We start from the raw sequence: 20,660 nt of genomic DNA, 5'->3' as shown, positions 1-20,660 counted from the left end.
TCCGGCTCAATTCTGACCACAACAGCGAAAGCAGGGATTTATGGCCAAAGAGCAAGAGGGAGCCGGTGGACGGAAACTACTAAATGCAAACAGCGAGGCTAGGGGATCCTGGGACTCCTCTGGAGGGCGGGCCGGGGGCCCGGCTAGCCAGGTGGAGGTGAGAAACTGATCAGCTACGGAGAGTGGGCGGGTTCCAAGGCCGGGGGCTTCCCCTAAACTGACTTGGCAGGATTTTGGCTAAAACTGACTAAAAACCAAGGGCAGAGGCCAAGGTCAGGCAGACTCAGAGGAGGCTGACTTGAGTGTGGTCAAGGAGAGAGTCGGTGTCTCCACCCCCGCAAGATTCACACTTGAAGCCCTAGCTGGAGAAGGTCTCACAGAGGTGATTAAGGTAAGTGGGGTTTTTAGGGTGAGCACTGGTGCCCCTATGAGAAGAGATTAGGACACAGACATGCACAGAGGGACGACCATGTGGGGACACAGGAGAAGACGGCCATCTGCACACCCAGGAGAGAGGCCTCCAAAGAAACAGCCCTGCGGCACCTGGGCCTCGGGCTTCAGCCTCCAGGACTAGGAGAAGATGTGTCTGTCCTTTGAGCCGCCTGATCTGTGGCGCTTTGTCACAGCGCCCAGGAAACGAATCCGGTGGGTTCTGCGTGCTTTGCAGACGGGATGTACAAATGTAACCCTTGGCTGATGCCCTTGCTAGGCGAACAAATGCTTCAGGGTGTTACGTAGCCAGACGTTGATCTGGTGCTGGACCAGCAAGACCAACTTCTAACCCCACAGAAAGACGGACAGGAGCAGCTGATGGACGGTCAGCTCCCGAGAAGCAAAGAGAAGCCCAGGGGCTGCAGGACAGCAGGTCCATCACCCACTGTGCTTAGAGCACAGGATGAACTCAGTGCCGACAAGCTCAGGCTGCGGCAGGTAGTGAAGGACCCAGGATGCAGGCACACGGCCCCTCCCCAGCCTCCTCCATCCCTCCACGCACACCACAGACCACGGACGGGACTCAGGACTGCTCCTGAGTGACGTTTCCTGAATGTGAGGAGTGACACGGGGTGCACTGGAAGCCACTGGGCCACCAGTGGGAGCACTGAGCCCCAGGGGAGGGCCTCTGTGGGAGGGCCTCTGTCTGTAGAGGGGTTCTGATGAGGCGGGGGTCTCCAGATCCCCGGGAACCCAAGGCGAGACCCAGTGGTGCCAAGGCTGCAGTGGCTGAGAGCAGGCCCTGGACAACGATGGGCAGGGTGTCTGTGACATCTGAGTTCACCTGGGCCAGCTCCCCAACAAATCTCCCACCACTGCCATGGTCCCCACCATGTCACCGCCACTATGTCACCCCTTAGGTCACCCTCCACCACGTTTCCCCCACCGGCTTCTGCAAATTTCATCCAGTCCTGCGTCATCCTATGGGGGGGGCGGGGCTGAGACAGCAGCCAGGATCCGTGGGGAAGAGACGGCTCCCCGCTGTGAGTCAGCGGGCATCCGTCCCCTGACTCCTGCTCCATCACCCCCCACCCCGCCCCAGCGGCCCCAGCTTGGGGTGCTCCTTCCCAATCCTTGTCTCTGGTCTCCCCACCTTTGGATCCTTCCTTATCCACAAACATGATCCAGCCTCCAAGCTGGGCCGCTCTGCACGCATCCATGCTTGCTGCGTCCCTCCTGGCACTGCTGTCCACTGCCATCTGTCCCCCTGCTGCCCGCCTGGCCCAGCCGGGCATGGGAGAGCTGCCTGCTCGCTCATGTGACAGGCATGTCCTCATCAGTGGGTCCCTGTCTGAACAAACGCTAGACCTGGTGGCCTGAGGCACTTACGCCCCACCGGAGGGCGTTGGTCAGCCCCTCCCAAGGGGCTGCCTCACATGTGCTGAGCACAGAGGGTCTCCAGAGGGGCTGAACGAGCCAGTAAAGCCTGGGAACCTGAGGGCTCTGAGTCCCGAGCTGGGGCCCCCACACAGCGGGGCCAGTGGCCACTCCCCACCCTCCCCAGGGCTCCGACCCCACCCGGCAGGGCGTTCTACCATGGGGTCCCTGCAGGTGGGGGGCTACGACAGCCCAGCCATCTCTCCACCAACACTGACCCAGCAGCTGGACCAGGCCCTGGGAGCTCAGCCAAGGACTGGACAGGGCGCCAGGCCCCCTGGTGGCCGTTCTCAGGGGGACAGACACTGTGAGGAAAGAACTCAGTTCTGATGGGCTGTCTCCCGTGGCGGGCAGAGAAGGATAAGCACAGGGCCGTCCACAGCCAGCCCCCGTGCCCCCGTCACCTGACCCCATCCTGTTTCCTGTTTTTGTCTGTGGACACCCTCCTTTGGTGAGTGATCTGTCACTGGAATGTCCTTCTGGGACCCCAAGGCTCAGCACTTAGAAGAGCCACAGTAAAGGTTTCTTGAATAAATGACTGAGCAGGTGGCACTGGAACTGAGATCTCACGGATGAGAAAATAGATGTGCGAAGCACAGGGTGTAGGGAACTCTGAGCAGAGGGAACAGCCTGTGCAAAGGCCCAGAGGTGTGGATGGGCTTGGCCCTTTGAGTAACAGAGGAGGTGGGAGCACGTGGTGGGTGGCAGAGGAGGGCGGGGCCGGACCACATGGAGCCGGGGCTGTGCTGGGGCAGAGGCTGGGGCACAGGGGTTCCTGCTTGGCATTCTCTTCCCGTTACGGCTAGCTCAGCCTACACGACAGGGACCAGAAACACAGGGGCACCCACCCCCCAGAACAAACACACCCCACTGGAGAGCACACAGAAGTGACTTTAATTTCAGTGCACATGGTGGCTTTGTGCTGCCAAGACAGGGCTGTTGACAAGCTGAGAGTTAACAGCACTTGAACTCAGTTCCTAGTCCTAACCCGGCAGCTGCCAGAGGTGAGGGAGCACGTCCCCTTCTGTCCCTTTCAGAGCAGAGTCGCTGCCTCCGTGAGGGTGAGGTCTGCTCTGGGGCTTCGCCTCCCCCTCCCATGCTGCCTGCAGGCTGGGAGTCCCTGATCAGGAGGGGAAGGTGGGTGCCTCGGCCAGCGGGCGGGCCATGCTCTGGATGGCCCACTGCAGGATGCCGTCAAAGGAGTGCTGCGGGACAGAGGAGAGAGCGGGGCCTCTCTAGGGGAGGGGTCCACATCCGGCCCACCCTGGCCTCCAGGGCCACCTGAGTATAAACATCGAGATGTGAAGGTGCCCTCCAACCCAAGCCTCCTATTCAGAGTTGGGGAAACCGAGGCCTGAGGCCCCATAGGATGTGGTGGTCAGGGGGCACTCCTCATCAGTGCTCCTTCAAGCATCCCAGGGCCCAGGGCACTGCCACCACCGCTGTGCTGCCTCCTTGGTGGCTTCTTTCCCGGTGGCTTGGCAGGGCCAGCTCCTTCGCTCCCTCTGCCCAGCCCTGTGCAGGGCCTGACACTCCAACAGGATGCGGGAGCCACAGGGATGCCCAATATTACAACAGAACGGGGGTGCCCCCTTTGTCCACCTATATTGACACCTCGGTCACCCTCGGCCCTCCTGTGCCCTGGGGTCTCTAAAGACACCTGCATTGTCTGCAACCTGCACGCCCACAGCCTACCGCACAGGACAGGACCCCACGGTCAGTGGGGCCCCCTAAGGAGCGGGGAGGGCAGGTGTAGCCCGGCCAGGCGCTGCGTTACCTCACTCAGGAGGGACTCCAAGTCATCCCTGTGCAGAACCGGCTCATGACGAGCAGGATCGTCCCCCGCCTGGAACCCGGAAAGGGAGGAAGTTACCCCACTTCCACACCTGTACTGAGGACATCCCCACGGAGGCAGGACTCCCTGTAGAGGCATGTGGGGGCAGTGGCCCTGCCAAGGCGGTGGGAGGCCGTGTGCTTCTCCAGGCCAGCTCCTGCGAACTGAATTCTAACACCAAGCCCCCTGGGCGGGGGCGGGACACGCAGACCCAGGCAGAGTGAGCATCAGTGAGTTTGGGGCTGCCTCCCAAGGCCCTGCCACTCCTGGCAGGTAGAGGCCCAAGACCCCCATGCTGGCCCGCCTCCACCCACTCTGGGGAAAGGACCAGCCGGAAGGGACCCTGTCACCGATGGGAACTCTGAGGCCCCAAGAGCAAAATGTCTGATGCGACCCAGCCCTTCAGCCATCTGACGAGCCTGCGAGGGCTGCCCATGCCCTCAGTGAGGGGCCAGGGCAAGGGATGGGTGCTCCCCCACCCCCATCAGCTAGGACGGAGAGAACCCTGTACTAGGTGGAACCACCTGAAATTGCTGGGCTCAAAAACTGCCCAATTCCAAGACTTCCACCAGCCCCTCAAGGGCCCCCAGCCCTGGGCGCTGGGATGAGGAGGGAGCTTCCAGAAGGATGCCCGCAGGTGTGAGCCCTCTCGAGCGCAGGGCCTTGGTGACCCTCACGCCCAATGCCTGGGGTGCCCTGTCACCAACAGTGTACAGGGGAGTATGAGGCAGGGCCAGAAGTAGGATGGGCCACAGGCTGGGTGGGACACCACCACCCTGGCCCTGCTCCCAGGATTCTGCGGGGCAGGGATGTGGTCAGGCAGGCCCCTGCTGCAGGCTGTGAAAGCAAGAGGCGCCACCTTCCGGAGGCTTCGGAACGGGAGCCACATCGGACACCCCCCACCCACCCCCAACCTCCGGTTCTGATGGGGCCCCAGACTAGCTGACTGCTGCTCAGGAAAGGAGGCTGGAGTGCTCCGCCCGGAGGTCCCCGGGGCCCAAGGCTGCTGGAGGACTGGGGTCAGGATGGCTAATATCTGGAGTGGAGCCTCCTTCCCGCTCTCCCCTGCCCCACCCTCACCCCCAGGACTGGCTCTCTGCGCAGGGCACTCTGGCCGGGGCTGTGGGATGGTCTGTGGGAGGGGCTCAGGGGACCTGGGGGTAGGGGGTACTGGAGGGTTAGGGGAGCTCTGGGCCTGGGTTAATTGTGAGACAGGCCTGCATCCAACCAGAGACGGTGGTAGACACTATTGCTCAGGAAGGTTTCCTTTTTAAGTAGATATAAGTTGTCAAACCGAGTCGATTTAAACAAAAATATTGTATATACACAACGAACACATGGGCAGGAAACAGTGCACACCCGCCAAGCTGGAGCCCAGAGCCTCCCCTGGAGACGTGCTCCCCCGACCCTGAGCCACCTCACCTGCGCCCCAGGGCCAGCGGCATCGCTGAGCCTGGGGGTCCCGGGAGCCGGGCGGGCAGGACTCGGGGCGGGGCTCGCGGCGGACGCCGCCTCCGCCGGGGCCGGGGCCGGGGCGAGGTCTCCCGAGCAGGATCTGCAGCGCAGGGCGGCCCTGGCGAGCGGAGGAGAGGCTGCGAGGCTGCCCGAGCGCCCGCGGAGGGGGGGGGGGGTCTCGCAGAGCCGTGGGGGGCGCAGACCCGCCCCCGCGCTCCCGCTCCTCGGACCCCGGGCACTCACCCGGGCCGGGCCACGCCGGCGGGGAAGTGGCAGCGCCAGTGGAAGGCGGCGGCGCACTGTGCGCACCGCAGGGTGTCCGCGCCGTCCCGGCACACGCCGCACCGCGCTCCGGGCGCCGCGCTCTGCGGACAGACCACGGCGGGGTGACCCGGGTCGGGGAGAGGGCCGACCCGCGCCTTCGGCCCCAGCCCCCCGGACCCCGACGGGGTGAACGTAAGGGAGGGGCACGCAGAGGGTGAGGGGCGAGGTTTCAGGATCCTGGCCTGGGGAGGTTAAGGGCACCCCAGCACCCTTCAGCTGCTGCTTGTAGACACCAGGGGCCCCGACCTCGGTCCCCCTTGGTGGGCTCAGACCGCCTTCAGGGCTGGTCAAGGGGTCCCAGAAAGGGCTCCACTGCAGAGGAAGCAAGAGGGGCTGGGAGACCCGGGGCTCCTGCCTTAGTGAGGGGGTGTGGCGAGAGAATGGTCACCCCCACTGGAATCCTTCCGCAAGGCCCCTCCTCCTCTCCTTGGCCCTCAGGGCTCCCACCTTGTTCTAGGACCCACCGCTCTCCCAGTGGCCAGCGTGGCTGCTCCTGGCAGGGGCCTCCCCCTAGCCCTGACCCCTGACGCCCCCCCGGACTCCTACCCGCTGTATATCACTCTCCTATTTCAGGTTCACCTGGCTGCACCTGTGGACCCTCAGCTTCCTAAAGACAGCCACCCAACCCCAGCACCCCCTCACCTGCTGCTCCTCAGGGCCCACACACAGTAGGGGGCGCAGGGCGGAGGGATCCAGCAGAGGCAGGGGGGCTGCAGAAGGTGGGACCAGCACATGCTTGTAGGTGACAGCAGTATCCACTCCATCCGGGGGCTCCCTGGGCAGTCCCCTTGCCTCCTCTCCTGCTGACCTCAGTCCCAGGAGGACCTGGAACCAAAGGGTCAGTGCTCAGAGGGGCCACAGGGGACTTGCCTGGCACCACCCAGGAGTTAATGACCAACAGGACCCTGGGAACCAGGGGCTGGAGTTGTGGAAGGAGCCCCACGCTGGCTGGGAAACACCCAGGTGCAGTTCCTGGCTCTGTGGCCCCCAGCAAGGTCCCTGACCCTTTCCCCATCTAAATACAGGAGCCCTGTGGCCCTCACAGCCTGTCAGGGTGCGTACGCGGCGTATACTGAGGCACGTGTCATATCCTTCATGGTTTTGTGGCAACAGAATGTGTAGAACGTTTTTGGAGAGTATGATAAGTGGTCAAAATGCGTCCCATATGGGGTGACAGAGCTGAGATCCCCAAGACCGGAGTACTGAGAAACAGGGCCGTTGTAAGGGCCACTCCCCAGGGCCCAGTGCCTCCTCAGCCCCATAGGAGAAAGTCAAACTGATGTAGCCCAGCCAGGGCGAGAGTTCTCCGCTGAGGCGGGAGTGGCCGGGAGGCAGGGCACCGGGGGGGCCTGGGAGCAGGCCTGGCATACCTGGGTCTCTGCGGGCGGCTCCTGGGGCCGGGGCTCCTCGGTCCGGGGCAGGTCCTGCTGGGCTGTCCCGTGGAGGCAGCTGGAGCACCTCCAGGTCCCACTGTTCATGTTGTCACCAGCCAGAGACATGCGGGGCAGGGCAGAGGGGACAGTGGACTCCCCAGCCCACAAGGCAGGGGAGGCCTGAGGCTCCTTCAGGTCACCTTTTCCCTTCACAAGTAGGGAAACTGAGGCCCAGCAGGGAAGTGTGCAGAGCCGCAGTGAAAGGGCCTGCCCAGCCAGTCAGCAGGAGAGCCCAGGAGGCCGGTACGTTACCCCCGGTGGGGTGTCCCTCGCCAGCGTGGCCTGTCCCGAGTGCTTCTCTGATGAGCCTCCAGAATTTCTGACCCCCGATAACCGGCAGTGGCCCGTGCCTGGCTCTCACGGGCCTTGTTGTGCTGGGCCTCCCTGGGCTGGGCTGCTTGCATCCCTGGGACCCACTCTCATTTCCATAGGGGGATGGTGCCCAGCAGAATGGGAGCTGAGGGCTGACCCCAGCCAAACCCCCTTGTTTCAGCACAGAGGGATGGGACCTGGTCAAGGTCAGGCAGGGAGCAGGCAGGGCTCGGACTAGGAGGCCCACCCAGCGCTCCACCCCGCAGACCAGACTGCCCTGACCTGGGGAGGCAGAGGTCAGGGGCATGGGAGGTAGAGTCAGGAGGCCTTGCGCTGGGCCCAGGGTGGACACCCACTGGCCCTTGTAGGGGCAGCTCTGTGGCCTCTGAGCTCCCCCACCCAACGTGGAGTCAGACTTTTCTTAGGGCTGGGGAGAGTGGGGCGAGATGGGGCGGGATGGCCACACCTTGGCCCAGGCCTCCATTCTGCTTGGCCGCCCTCCGGGGCCCTGCTGACCAGGCTGGGAGGACAGTGCGGCCACGCAGGGAGGTGAGGTGGGAAGATCCCGGGCCCCAGCCCCACTGCCCAGTGACCTGAACCCAGGCCCTGCCCAGGTGGGCCTCCTTGTGCATCTGTGGAGCCGAAAGACTTCTGGGCGGCCTCCCCCTCAGGGTCAGCAGGTGGAGGAGCCAGGTGGGGCAGCCTGGGTGCCAGGCTCACCTGGGGACTTCTCTGAGCGGCGGTGACAGGCAGGCCAGGTGGAAGGCGCGGGGGCAGCCGTCACAGCAGATCAGCTCCCCACCGTCCCGGCACGCCGCACACTCGTCCTCGTTCTTCTGACGCCGGCAAGAGACAGGCAGCATCTGGGGGGTGCCCGGGCTGGGGACACTCATGTCCCCTCACCTGCTCCCCTCTGGCCAGTGCCTGAAATTCCACCCTGAACGCCTGCTCCCCGGGGCTCCTCCTGACCCCTGCACCCATGAGACTACCCCCAAGCACCCCCTGGGTCCATCCCTCTTGGGAAGAACAGTCCTTAAGAAAGCCCGGTTTCTCGTGGGTGCCTGTGCTCCAGGTGGCCCCGAGGCTGCACACCTCACTCCCACGCACAGCAGAGGGGCACGCCCAGCAGCCTTCCTGTCAGCCCTGAGCACCGCTGTCTCTCCGCCCGAGGACTGCTTGCGCCCCTGCCTGGATGGTACCTGCCATGCCCCTCCGATTGCCACCTCCTTCAGAAGCCCCCCGGGATTGCAGGGCTGAGCAGCCCCACACAGCAGTGGGCACACTCATTGTCGCAACTGCCCAGGGCCCCACCAGCCAGTGAGCTCCCGGGGGCAGGCACGGGTCTTGCTCATTCCTGGGTGCCCGGGGCCCAGCATATCCCCTGGCAGGGGCGTCGGGATCTGTGGCCAGTTCCGCCTCATTCAGAAATGGTGCGGAGAGCCCAAGAGGTTGGGTTCCTGGTTCTGAGCTCCAGGCAGGGGCCACTGTCCCACCCAGATGCACAACTGGCACGTGGACCAAACGCCGTAGTTTTAAAAGCCCAGGGGAACTCACTTGCTCTACTCGTGTGAATGCTTACAATTGTTCATTATCAGAAAAAAATAGTGCTATTAAAAAAGAGTGATCCACCCTGTGAACAGAAGCTTAGCCTCTGTCCTCAGCCACTGGAGCGAGCGCCCCGGAGAAGCAGCAAAAAGCAGCAGGAGGCCCCGCGCTCAGAACCGTGGGGATGGTCTGGGTGTTACCTGGTGGAGCTGGGGCTCACTGAGGAGGGCAGGGCGGGCCAGGGCCCTGTCCCGTGGGCCTGCCCTCGAATCGCCTCCACCCTTCAAGGGAGAAGAGGGAGGGTCACCAACAGGGGAGGCCGTCCGGGCAGGAGGGCCCCTCAGTGCAGCCCCCAGCCCTCCAGCAGAGCTCCTGCCTGGAGGTGACGCTGCCACCCCGTGGGTGCTGGAGGAGAGGGACCAAGGGCCAGGCCTCCCCAGGGGCAGTGGGGGCGGCGCTTACGGGGGCAGCAGCCTGGGTCCCCTTGGCTGGGACCAGGGTCTTCAGGCCACCGCTGCGGGTCTTGTTCTTCCCCCCACCGGGGCCTTCGAGCTTGCTGGGGGTGTAGAACTGCCCCCCAACCTGGACGCACTTCTTGGAGCCACCTGGGAGGAGATGCTGACTGCAGGGAGGCCCGTGGGCTCCACGCTGGCTGTGCCTCCCCTAGGCCCTACACACCCGCGCCCCCCATCAGCTCTGGGGCTGGGATCCTGGACACAGGAGAGATTCTCTGCTGGGGGAGAGCGTGTCCCCCAAATTCATGTCCACTTGGAGTCTCAGAATGCGGCCTTATTTGGAAGTAGGGTCTTTGCAGGTGTAGCTAGTTCAGATGGGCTCACGCCAGACGCTGAAGAGGACACAGAGAGACCTGGGGAGGAGGCCCTGGGACGACGGGGGCAGAGGCTGGAGGGATGTGACCACAAGCCAGGGCACCAGGGCTGCTGGCAGCACCGTGAGTTGGGAGAGGTAGGCCCGAGTCTGCCCTAGGGCCTCCCAAGGGAGCGAGTGTGGCCCTGCCCATGCCTCAGTTTTGGGACTGCTATTGCTTTAAGCCACTCAGTTTATGGCAATTGTTCATAACAGCTCTAGGAAACTACTACAGGGTCCTTGGGACTGTCCCTGGTGGAACCCACATCTGCTCCCAGTGTCTTCGGTGTCCCCGGTGGGTGCCCAGTGCAGAGAGAAGAGGATGGGGTGATGCAGGGGTGGGTGGGGGAGGAGCAGTCTAGGGTGGGAGACCCAAGCAGCCTGTCCCTGTCCCAGCTGCTCTGGAGCTACCAGGGAGCCTTGGGGGGATGGGGACCCCCTGGCAGCCCCTCCCCATCGCGTCTACCTGACTCAAACACCTGCTGGATGAGGATGCCCTCCACGGCGCCACGGGCTCCCGGGACGTCCCCAGACGACACAGCCATGGCTCTCTGGACTGAGGTGGACATGGTCTGAATTCCTGTGGAAGGGAGCATCAAATGGGGGTGGGGGTCATGAATTGGGAAGATGGACTGGGGGGTGGTGAGGGCATCTGAGCAGCAGAATTCATCTTTCCTTCCACCCAGGGTAGGCCGGGGAGGGGGCCCAGCCCTTCAAAACACAGACAAGAGACAGACAGACAGTCCACGTCTAACTGTAGAGACAGGCCAAGGTATGTGTGTGTGTGCATGCGTGCACACGTGTATATGGTGTGGTCTAGTGTGTGTGGTGTGAGGTACGTGGTATGGTGTGGGCACAGCGGGCAGGAATGAAGGGGGGGGACGCTGGCATGTGGCCCTGGGTTGTGCTGGGAGGGAGGTAGAGTTCTCGGGGTCTGCCCTGAGCTCAGCACCAGGTGACTGGACAGGGTCTCTAGGGTCCCATGTCCTATGGCAATGAGGGGACAGAAAAAGGCCAGGTTGTGTCTCCCAAGGGACCAGGGAGGATTCTCTGGAGGAAGCAGAGTCTGAGCTGGCTCTGAAGACTGGAGCACTCAGATGGGCACAGGCAGGGTGACCCCAGGTGTCCCCTCTTTCCCAGGTGAGACAACAGGCCAGCAGGGTCCCAGCTCCCAGGACAGGCCCCTGACCCTCGACCTGGGCCTGGCTCACCGTTGCCCAATGGGAGGCGCTGTGGCTCCGCGCTGCTCTCCAGCTTCTTGGCCGGCTTGGCCTTGGCTTGGGAGCCTGCAAGGGGAGCGGGGAGCAGGGAGCGGGACAGCTGGCCCTCCTCTGCCTACTGGGGCCAAAGCTGGGAGTGCAGGGAGAGCGCCAGGATGGTGCCTCCTGGACTCCATACTCCGGACTCCGGGCTCGGTGTCCACGTCAGGGAAAAGGAAGGCCACCCACCTGGCTGCTCACGGGGCCTGGGGACAACAAGGGCTGCCGGGCTCATCCAGGGTGCCCTCCAAGTACCCAGAGGGACCCCTCCCAGGCTGGCTCTGGGCCAGGCAGGAGGGACAGATGCCCCTGGAGCCGGTCAGGGAGGGGGTATGGTCAGGGGATGTCCAGTTCCCTGGGGGATCAAATTGGGTACCTGGACTGGAGGTGCCCCTCGGGGACAGGGCTGCTGGCGGGGCTGTCGGTGGTCCTTCCAGGGCCTTCCTCTTGCTGGGGGGCCTAGGCAGCAGTGCAGTGGCCTTGGGGCCGGCCGGGTGCTTCCTTCCCTTCCGGGACTGGCTGAGGTCCACATCTGCAGGGCGTGCAGAACTGACTCCCTGTTCAGGCAGGTGAGGCCTCAGCCCTTTGCCTCTTAAAACCCACAACGATGGTCTGGGTGATGTCCAGGGGCTCCCCAAACAACGCATCCCTTCGCTCTCACAGTCCAGCAGGGCCCAGGGATGGCTCCCGCCACCCCCGCCCCCAGCGCCCCACCTTTGGGGAAGCTGTCTAGGATGGGCTGCAGCCGGGCATATCTCTCCAGGTTGTAGTCCTTGAAAAGAACCCTCCAGAAGTCCAGGATGGCTGCCGCATCCTGGGTCAGGAGCCACGAGAGGAGCGCATGGAAGGCCTGTGGGCAGCCCTCCTTCTCTCTCAAACGCAGTGTCTCCTGAAGCAACGGTGGGAATGAGGTCCCGGCCTTGCCCTTCCCAGGCATCCCTTTTCCTGCTGCCTCCACTGTGGAACCAGCTGGAGACCTGGGCACCTATGTCCATCCCCTTGGCTTGGGGCCCGTGTGGGGATGGAACAGGGGTGCTGGGGTGAGGCGGGGGGGGGCGCCTGGAATTCATTGTAAGGGACTCTGCTCAGCTTGGAGGGAGGCCTGGGGAGGGCTCGGAAGGGGCACTGGGGATCCGGGGCAGTTGGGGGGTTGGGCGCCGTAACACGTCCTGGAGACCATTCACTGGGCTGGTGGGTGGGGCATGGGGTGGGCTGCGGCCTTGGGGGCAGGGACCATACCCCGGCGCTGGGGCTTGGGGGCGGGGAGGGGCATTGGGGGCGGGAGAGCGGGGAGGGGAGGGGAGGGGAGGGGCCTCGGGCGGGGAGGGTCCATCTGGCGCTGCGGCGGGGAGACTACCGGCGCGTTTCTGGAGTTTCCGGTCTGCTTGGGGACCCACCTGGAACTTGTCCTCGGGGACCACGTCGTGGTCGGCCAGCGCGTGCAGCAGCGGGAAGGCGCTGTCCACGGCCACGGCGATCTCCGTGCGGTGCAGCCTCAGAAGGCGGCGCAGCGCCGCGTCCCCACCGGCCCGGGCCTCGCCCGCCATCGCGGGGCCCGGGGACGCGGGCCCCCTCTCCCCGCCTGGGATCCCGCTACCTCGGGGCGCCGCCGGACTTGCGGGGTGTCTGGGCCGTGTCTGCCTCCCCCAGGCCGCCGGGCACACCTGGCCGGGAAGGAGGAGCCGGCCCGGCGGGGCCGAGCGCGGCCGCGCCTGTTATACCGGGCTGTCCCCGGAGCGGGCGAGCGCCGCGCAGCCCGAGCCAATCAGGGCGCAGGGCGCTTCCTCCCGGGCGGGGACGGAAACTTCCCTGTGACTGAGCGCGAGAGGGCCCCATCCACCCGCCAGCCCGCGTCTGCACCGGCCAGAGGCTGTTGGCTTTCTTTCCTTGGTAAAGAAGCTTCTGGAATGGGGCCTGACCCGACTCAATTCCCTACATGCGGTTCTGGCCCGCATCCCACAGGGCCTTGTTTAAATGGGGAAAAGCCAGGACAGGCACCCCTCACCTCACCCAGGGCCCGGCCTCAGGCGCCAGAGGGGCAGCTCCGAGAGGCCGAGACACTACTGCCGCCACAGTAGCTGCTCAGGGGTCCCAAGACGGGGGCTGTAGGCGGGGTCAGGTGGAGGGGTGCCTGCCTGGTGGAGGACCTGGACTAGGACTAGCGCACGTCAGCGGGCTCAGCTCTGAGCGTCACCTGGAGGCTGGGTGATGCCGGGCAGTTGCTTTCCTTCTCTGGGCCTCAGTCCTCTCATTTTTAAAATGAGCACATTCCACTGGGAGTCTCCAGCAGCAGCCCACCCTCGACTTCCTCCAGGTGTGTTAGAAAATAAAGCTTCTAGAAGGCGGCTGACCCCGTGGGCAGACAGGCCTGAGTATGCGCTGTGGGAGACTCTGTCTTTGTCTGGCTCACAGCCTAGGGAGGCTCCCCCGGGTGTCTGTGGAACGTGCAGGCAGGACAGGCAGGAATGGTCCCCAAGTCCCACGTGTCCACGGCTGCCACCCTCAACACTGCAGCCGGCGCCCCAGAGGTGGGCGGTGCCAGGGCCCTGCTCCCGTGTCCGTCCCCAGAACATTCTACCAGATAACCAGCCTGTTCTGACCCTGAGTTGCCAGAGAGCTCCACGCTCAGGTCCTGGTCCCTGAAATAACAACCCCCACAGCCCTCGCCAGTGCCCCCTGCGCCAGGCACGGGGCCAATGGACCTCATGTCTCTACGTCCCACCCCCCACCGCAGGCTTGCTCCCCACAGTCCCAGTGTTCAGCACTGAACCGTCAGTGGCCCAGGCCTGGAGATGGGGAAACCAAGGCAGGGTTCCCGCATCAGGAGGAGGGGGCCTTCACAGCTGAGACGTGTGTCCTCTCCCAGCCCAGGGCCCAGCAGCTGCAACCGGCCTTCCCTGTTCTCTCCTGCATGTGTGTCTACTATTAAGACGTGAAAGAAAGCGTGAGCCGAAGTCAGCCCTACACTCAGCGCCCAGCGGGATTCCTGAGTTCTCTGGAGCTCCCAGCCTCCTGGTCACTTCCTGTCACCTCTGATGACACCCGCTGGGCCAGCAGGTCCCCACGTTCACACAGAGGCCCCCAGGGGACCAGGGAGCCGTGCTTCTGGCCTCGGGGTGGCCGGCCCAGAGCCCCTGGGTGCCTTGGCATCACCCAGCACCACCCTGCACCCGGTGCATTTTCTCCCTGGGGGCTGAGTGGTCATCAGGGGTGGGAGAGGGACACCTTAGCCACAAGCCAACTGCTCAAGGGAAGTGACAACTGCTGAGAAAATGGAAGTCTGCACTTCACTTTCCTAAAGCCTCATCCCCTCCCAGGAGCCCCCAGGTCATCAGGCGGGCTTGGCCGCTGCGGACATCACTCAGCCTCTTTCTTGGAGATTAGCAAACGGGCTCCTGTAGAGTTCTGGACTTTCCATCACCCTGGGGGTTTCCAGGCAGCCCTTACCTGCAGGCGACCTGCAGCGGCCGGGGATGTATGGAGGTGGCCCGCGATCACAGCGGCCCGGGCGAGGGCCAGTGCTGCCTCCAGCCAGGTCACTGCCTCGGGAGGCTTGAGCCTGAACTGCTCCTCTAAGCACCGGGGCAGCAACTTGCCTGCCCCTTGGCAGTGCCATCTCAGAGCCTCTGTCTTCACCTGCGAGTAGCCCTTCCTGCCGCGTGGTGGATTTACATACCAGACCCCACCACGCACCGGGCCCTGTTCTGAGTACTTGGCAACTGCACTCACTTAATCTCAGAACTGCCCTGTTGGGTCAGCATTACTATCACCCCCAATCTACAGATGGGGAGACTAAGGCACAAAGAGATTAAGGAGCTTGACCAAAGTCACAAAGCTAGAAAATGGCCTTGGATGAATGGTGCCCAGGTCCAAGATCTCAGCACTTGGGACACCCCTTGGTGCCCAGGTTGTGGCAGGCATCACCAGCTTAGAAGGAGGAGGAAGTGCTTTCTGTGGGAAGTGCTCCGAGGGGGGGAGGGGGGAGGCTGCAGTGGCAGGGTGAGGGCTGGAGGGGCCCTGTCCCTTGGCTGCTGGCTCCTGACCCCTCAAGGAAGCGTGGACACTGAAATATTCCCCTTTGGCTTCAGTCTGTGTGGCTCCCCTGAAGGGGCTGGGTTCCCAGGGGTCGGGAGTCCTGAGCCAGGATGACCTCAGGGGCCTCAGATCGCCAGCCCAGGCCTCAGCTGGAGGAGCAGGGCAGGAGAGGCTCTGGGCCTGCCCCTGAGGACATCCCGGGGGTGGGGCTCGGAGCGGGTGTCTCTCAGTGACTCTCTACCAGGACTTTAGCACCCTCTTGTCCTCCAGCTGGGTGTGTGACCCTCTCCAGACCGCAGTTTCCCCAAGAAAAGATGCTCAACATCATTAATCATTAGGAAAATGCCAAATATCAGCAAGTGAGGTACCACTTCGCATCCACTAGGACGGCTATTAGCAAAACACAGGCAATGACAAGCGTCAGCTCAGCGGAGATGCAGGGAAGCGGGGACCCTCACGCTCTGGTGGTGGGACTGGTGTAAAGTGGAGCAGCCACGCTGGGAGAACGCTTGGCGTCTCCTCAGTGAGGTAAACGCAGTTTCCGTGTGACCCAGCAATGCCACTCCCAGGTGTGCACCCAGAGGAACTGAAGACAGGTACTCAAACAAGAAGTGGTGCACGAATGTTTATGGCAGCGCTATTCACAGCAGCCAAAGGGTGGGAACAGCCCGATGTCCCTCGACAGAAGAATGGATGAAGTGAGGTCCATCATGCAACAACGTGCATGAGCCTGGAAAACGCGACACCAAGTGAGGTAAGCCAGACGGAAAAGGCCTTTAGTGTGTGATTTTATTTACGTGAAGTACCCGCAATAGGCAGAGCCTTAGAGACAGAAAGCAGATTTCTGGGACGTGGGGGAAGCGGAAGGGGGCGTGCATACTTAATGAGTATGGGGTTTCCTTTTGGAGTGCTGAAAAAGTTCTAAAAACAGATAGTGGTGATGGATGTACAACATTGTGATGCACTAATTACTCCTGAAATTTAAACTTCCAAATGGTTAAAATGATCATTTTTATGTTGTGTGCATTTTACCACAATTTAAATTAATTAGTGAAAACAATCAATTGGGCATATTTCTGTAATCTATTTGTGGGTTCTCTATTCCATTCCGTTAATCTCTGTCTGTCCATCCATCCACCTCAGTTAACTACTGTAACTGAATAATAAATCTTTAAACCCAGTAGACCAGTTTCTCCCATTTTATTCTTTTTTCAAAATTGTTTTAACTATTCTAGCTCCTTTGATTTTTCCATATAAATTTCAGAATAATCTTGTCTCTGTCTATAGGAATTCTTGCTAGGGTGTGGATAGAAATGACCGTTTGGGGGAAATTGGCATCTTTATTATGCTGAGTCTTCCAAGCCATGTTTGCATGCTCCTCCACTTATTCAGAACCTCAGTGATTTCTTTCATCAGTGTTTTGTAGTTTCAGCACACAAGTCCTACATACGTTTTGTTAGACTCACGCTTAAGGGTTGAGTTTTTCTGAGCAGGTGTAAGTTTTGTGCTTTTTAACTTAAATGTTGGTGTCCACATACTCATCGTTAGTACTTAGAATTACAGATAACTTTTCACACGTACATCATATGTCCCACAACCTTGCTGAATTCATTTTATTTGTTCTAGGGGTGTTCTCACTTTGTTTTGTTTTGTTACGGAATCCGAGATTCTCTACAATCACGTCCCCTGTAAATAGGAACAGTTTGACTTCTTCCTTCCCAATCCGTATGCCTTTTATTCCCTTTTCTTGCCTTATTGCACAGGCTAGAACGCCCAGCACTATGTTGAACAGAAATGATGAAAGTGAATGTCCTTGCCTTGTTCCTGATCTTAGAGAGAAAGCTGTAGGCTTTTGGTAGATGCTCTTCATTTAAGAAGTTCTCTCTATGCCGACGTTCATGAGAGTTTTTATCATGAATGGGTATTGAACTTTGTTGAATGCTTTTTTGACATTGATTGATATGATCACATGATTTTTCTTCATTAACCTGTTAATACGGCAGATTACATGGATTGATTTTTTTAAAATATTGAACCAGCCTTGCATCCCTGGAATAAATTCCTCTTGGTCATGGTATACATTGTTGAATCTGATTTTCTAATATTTTGTTAAGGGTTTTTGCATTTATATTCATGAGAGGGATGCTGAAATCTCCAATTGTATTATGCATTTGTCTATTTCTCCTATAGGTTTTTTTTCTGACTGTATGTCTGGTTTTGGTATCACAGTGCTGTTAACTTCATACAATGAATCAGGGCGTATTCCTTCTTCTTTTATTTGCTGGAAGAGGTTGTGTAGAATTAGTTTTATTTCTTTTTAAAACATTTGGTAGAAACCTCAGTGAAACAATCTGGCCCTGGAGATTTTTGGGGGGCCAGGGGAGGGCAGTTTTTAAATTAAAAACTCAAATTCCTTAATAGTTACAGGCTATTCTAATTATTTATTCTATATCAGGTTAGTTGTGGCAGTTAGTATTTTTTTAGGAATTGTTCATTTCATCAAAGTTGTCACATTTATGAGTGTAGAGTTGTTCATACTATTCCCTCATTTTCCTTTTGATGTCAATAGTGACATCTCCTGTGTCCGTTTTGATATTAATAATTTGTGTCTTCTCTCTCTCTTTTTTTGGTCACTCATACTAGATAGTTTACTGATTTTTAAATTTTTTTCTCAAAGAACCAGCTCATTGTTTCATTGGTTTTCCCCGTTGTTTTTCTATTTTCAGCTCTTTTTTTCCTGCTTACCTTCCCTGTCTTTCGCTCCTGCTTGCTCTGGCTTTATTTCGCTCTTCTTTGCAGTCCTTGAGGTGCGGGCATAGGGTGCCGCCCTCTTTTCTAATATCCGCGTTCTGTGCTATGAGCTTCTCTCTCCCAGCACTGACTTAGCTGCATCCCACAAGCTTTCATAGGTTGTGTTTTCATTTTTCAATGTGTTTTTTGAGACTCTCTCTTTAATTCATGGATTTTAAGTGTGATGTTTAGTTTCCAAGCATTTGGAGACTTTTCTGTTATCTCTGGATTAATTTCTAGTTTGATTCCACGTGATCAGAGAACACACGTTTTATGGTTCCAATTCTTCTAACTCTGTTGAGGCTTGCTCCATGGCCTAGGAGGTGGTCTAGCTCAATGTATTTCTGTGGACGCTTGAAAAGAATGTGTGTCCTGCTGTCTGGGGTGAAGGGTTCTATAAATGTGGTTAGATCCTGCTGGCCGATGGTGGTGCTGAGTTTCTCTCCGTTTGTCCAGTTGCCCCATCGCGGGCTGAGAGCGGGATGTCGTCTCTTTCTCCTTCAGGTTCTATTAGTTTTGCTTCACATGTTTTGCTGCTCTGTTGTTCGTTGCATTTACACATCTAGGCTTGTATGTCTTTTTGGTGGGTTGACTGTTTTATCATATGATGATAAAGGGTCAGTTGTCAAAGCTCTGGTCATTTTCTTTGCTTTGATGTCAACTTTATCTGATATGAATGTAGCCATGCCAGCTTTCTTTAGATCAGCGTTTGCATGACATATCTTTTTTTTTTCCAGAAAGAAAAAGAAAACCTCTCCACCTGGAAAAAGACATAACAGATGTGAGCCCTGGGGCAGGACAGAGACGGTGAGATGGGGGTTCCCTGTTTAATCTGTACCCTCGAATGTGGTTTGAATTTTAATAACGTGCCTATGTTAATTTGTGCATTAAAAAGAAGAAATAGGATATAATGGAAAATATTCACAGTACCAATCAAAATATCAGATAATTAGAAATAAAGATAGGAAAAAACCTGCAGTGCCCACGTTTCATTTGATTTACTTTATTTTTATTATTTATTTACTTATGTGTTTGTATCTGTTTATTAAAGTATAATTGACATATATAATTTTTAAAAAGAAACAGAAATGTACACCATGATTTATTTTCTTAATTTCATTTTTGAAAGGCAGTGCTTCCTAAAACTAATGTAATTCCAATCCCATTACTAAAGAGGTTTTAGAACTTGCATCTAATGTTCTTTTGGAAGATGAATGAACAAGAGAGGAGACATTTTTGAAGAGGATGGTGCTGCCCCAGATAGCTCACGTATTACAAAACTACAGTGAGGAGGGCAGGAGGGCTGGTGCAGAGAGACGCAGACCTCTGGAGCGAGACCCAGACACCTCTGAGGATGCTCACGTGACGAAGACATCGTGTGGAATGCAGGGAGGAGAAGATGGCTCAGAGCAGCTAATCAGCACGAAAGTCATGACGAACACCAAAAAATATTCTGACTAGACTGAAGACAGAAGTTAAAAAGTGAAGTAAGATGCTAAAATAAAGATGAAGGCTAGTATCATCTTGGGGTGGAGAGGAAACTTTTAAGTATGGCAGGAAAGTGAAAACCATGACAGGTACAACAAAGGCAAGATATTTGTGTGTAAAGATGTACGGAAACATTAAAATCAGTATTCGTGACATACATGGGAGGATGAGGTAAGAGTTAATACCTTTAATATAGAGAGTTCTTGGATCAATAACAAAAAGACAAACACTCAAGTCAAAAAAGAAAAAGGAAGAAACAGAGAGGAGAGACTCGATTTTCATGAAAGGTTTACTCCACCGCCCGACCTCGGGGCTGGAACCCAGCACCACGCCACCATCTACTTGGGTGCGTTGGAGTACTGGCCTGTAGAAGCGTGTAGCCCGTGCACTGGTGGGAGATGGCACTTCCCTTAGTGTCGTCGAGGGGCCGTCTTGGCATAGTGGGCTTGAAGAAACAGCAGGTTAGATCGAGGAAGCGGGCGGGTCAGCACCACACTCTCAGAGACATGAATGCGGTGACACCACTGTGAACGAGGGCCCAGACACCAGGGTCCTGGCCGGCGGCCCTGCTCCCAAGGCCCCCCTGTGGCAGCTGTGGGTGGGGTGCTGATGGGCAGGGGAGCGGTTCTGGGACTGGGCATCTTCAGGACTCACACCCAGCGGCAGAGGAGAGGCAGTCACCTGGGGAGGGGGCGTCTGGTCCTTTTGTGGGTGGCTCACGCCCTTGCTTTCGTGCTCAGGCGGACTGGGAAAGGCTCTAGTTCTTTCCACTCCCACAGTCACACACGGAGTGGCCTGTCCGAGGCCGTGCTCTGTGAGATCAGTGATGTCCACCAGGAGTACACGGAGACCTGGCTGTGAGGCCGGGCCGGCTTGCAGCTGTCAGGGCTACCTGCTCTCCCTGCATATGCAAAGCGTCATTAATGGTCAAGGCAGCTGCAGTGGGGGCAGGGGGGCCGGACCAGAGCCTCAGGACGAGTGGGTCACTTCCTGGTCCTCTGCAGGTCAAGCCCCATGCGAGGGCAGATTTCTCTTTAACTCCCACTGCTCTGTTTTGAGAAGGATGAGTGTTGGTTCATCCATCCATGTGTTCCCTCAGCGAGCGTGACAAGCACCCCCACCCACCAGTGGAAATGGGTCACGTGACCCGATTTGGCCACTGAAACTCTGGGTCGCCGTGTTCCCTCCCCCTGCCCTGCCACACACTCCAGGTGGGAGGGCACTGTCTGCCGCGCAGGGGCCAAGACCCCAATGGTCAGGAGGAGGCGGCAGGTTATCAGCCTGTGCTGCCGCAGCCCTGGGCCCCAGGGTGTTGGTGCTACAGCCCGACTAGCCCACCTGCCGGCGTGTCTAGCCTTGGGCCACAGCCCGCAGCTCCTCCCACGCTCTGGCAGCACAGTCACAGGCAGCCTTGGGAACAGGGCGCCGTGGTCAGGACGGTCTGGGCTG

General features: G+C 58.8%; 1 protein-coding gene across 4 annotated transcripts; it reads right to left on the bottom strand.

Annotated features, from left to right (window-relative positions):
- Positions 1–2,740: 2,740 nt before the first annotated feature.
- On the bottom strand, positions 2,741–12,652 carry AIRE (autoimmune regulator). Of its 4 annotated transcripts, none has more exons than XM_072970093.1 (14): positions 12,296–12,652; positions 11,613–11,787; positions 11,275–11,430; positions 10,851–10,925; positions 10,106–10,219; positions 9,235–9,377; positions 8,973–9,053; positions 7,948–8,090; positions 6,853–6,952; positions 6,125–6,307; positions 5,402–5,523; positions 5,126–5,276; positions 3,647–3,715; positions 2,741–3,074 (listed from the first exon to the last, which is right to left on the bottom strand). In XM_072970093.1, exons 1-14 carry the CDS (start codon positions 12,443–12,445, stop codon positions 2,994–2,996), a joined length of 1,743 nt encoding a protein of 580 aa, XP_072826194.1. In that variant the 5' UTR covers positions 12,446–12,652; the 3' UTR covers positions 2,741–2,993. The 4 variants fall into 4 exon arrangements, with proteins under 4 accessions (XP_072826194.1, XP_072826203.1, XP_072826211.1 ...); XM_072970102.1 differs by having other exon boundaries at positions 7,948–8,063; XM_072970110.1 differs by having other exon boundaries at positions 7,948–8,060.
- Between the last annotated feature and the right edge of the window lie 8,008 nt (positions 12,653–20,660).

This window comes from Vicugna pacos, chromosome 1 (genome assembly GCF_048564905.1).
Source record: "Vicugna pacos chromosome 1, VicPac4, whole genome shotgun sequence".
NCBI lineage: Eukaryota > Metazoa > Chordata > Mammalia > Artiodactyla > Camelidae > Vicugna > Vicugna pacos.
The sequence above is the reverse complement of the archived record's forward strand: the minus strand, read 5'-3'. Positions and strand labels throughout refer to the sequence as shown.

Excerpts from the sequence above, each read along its gene's own strand:
- AIRE (XM_072970093.1), bottom strand. The coding sequence starts at position 12,445 with ATGGCGGGCGAGGCCCGGGCCGGTGGGGACGCGGCGCTGCGCCGCCTT. Across the intron at positions 10,220-10,850 it reads GCGCCTCCCATTGGGCAACG|GAATTCAGACCATGTCCACC; the intron begins GTGAGCCAGGCC and ends TCCCTTCCACAG. Across the intron at positions 9,378-10,105 it reads CCAGCAGGTGTTTGAGTCAG|GTGGCTCCAAGAAGTGCGTC; the intron begins GTAGACGCGATG and ends ATCTCCTCCCAG.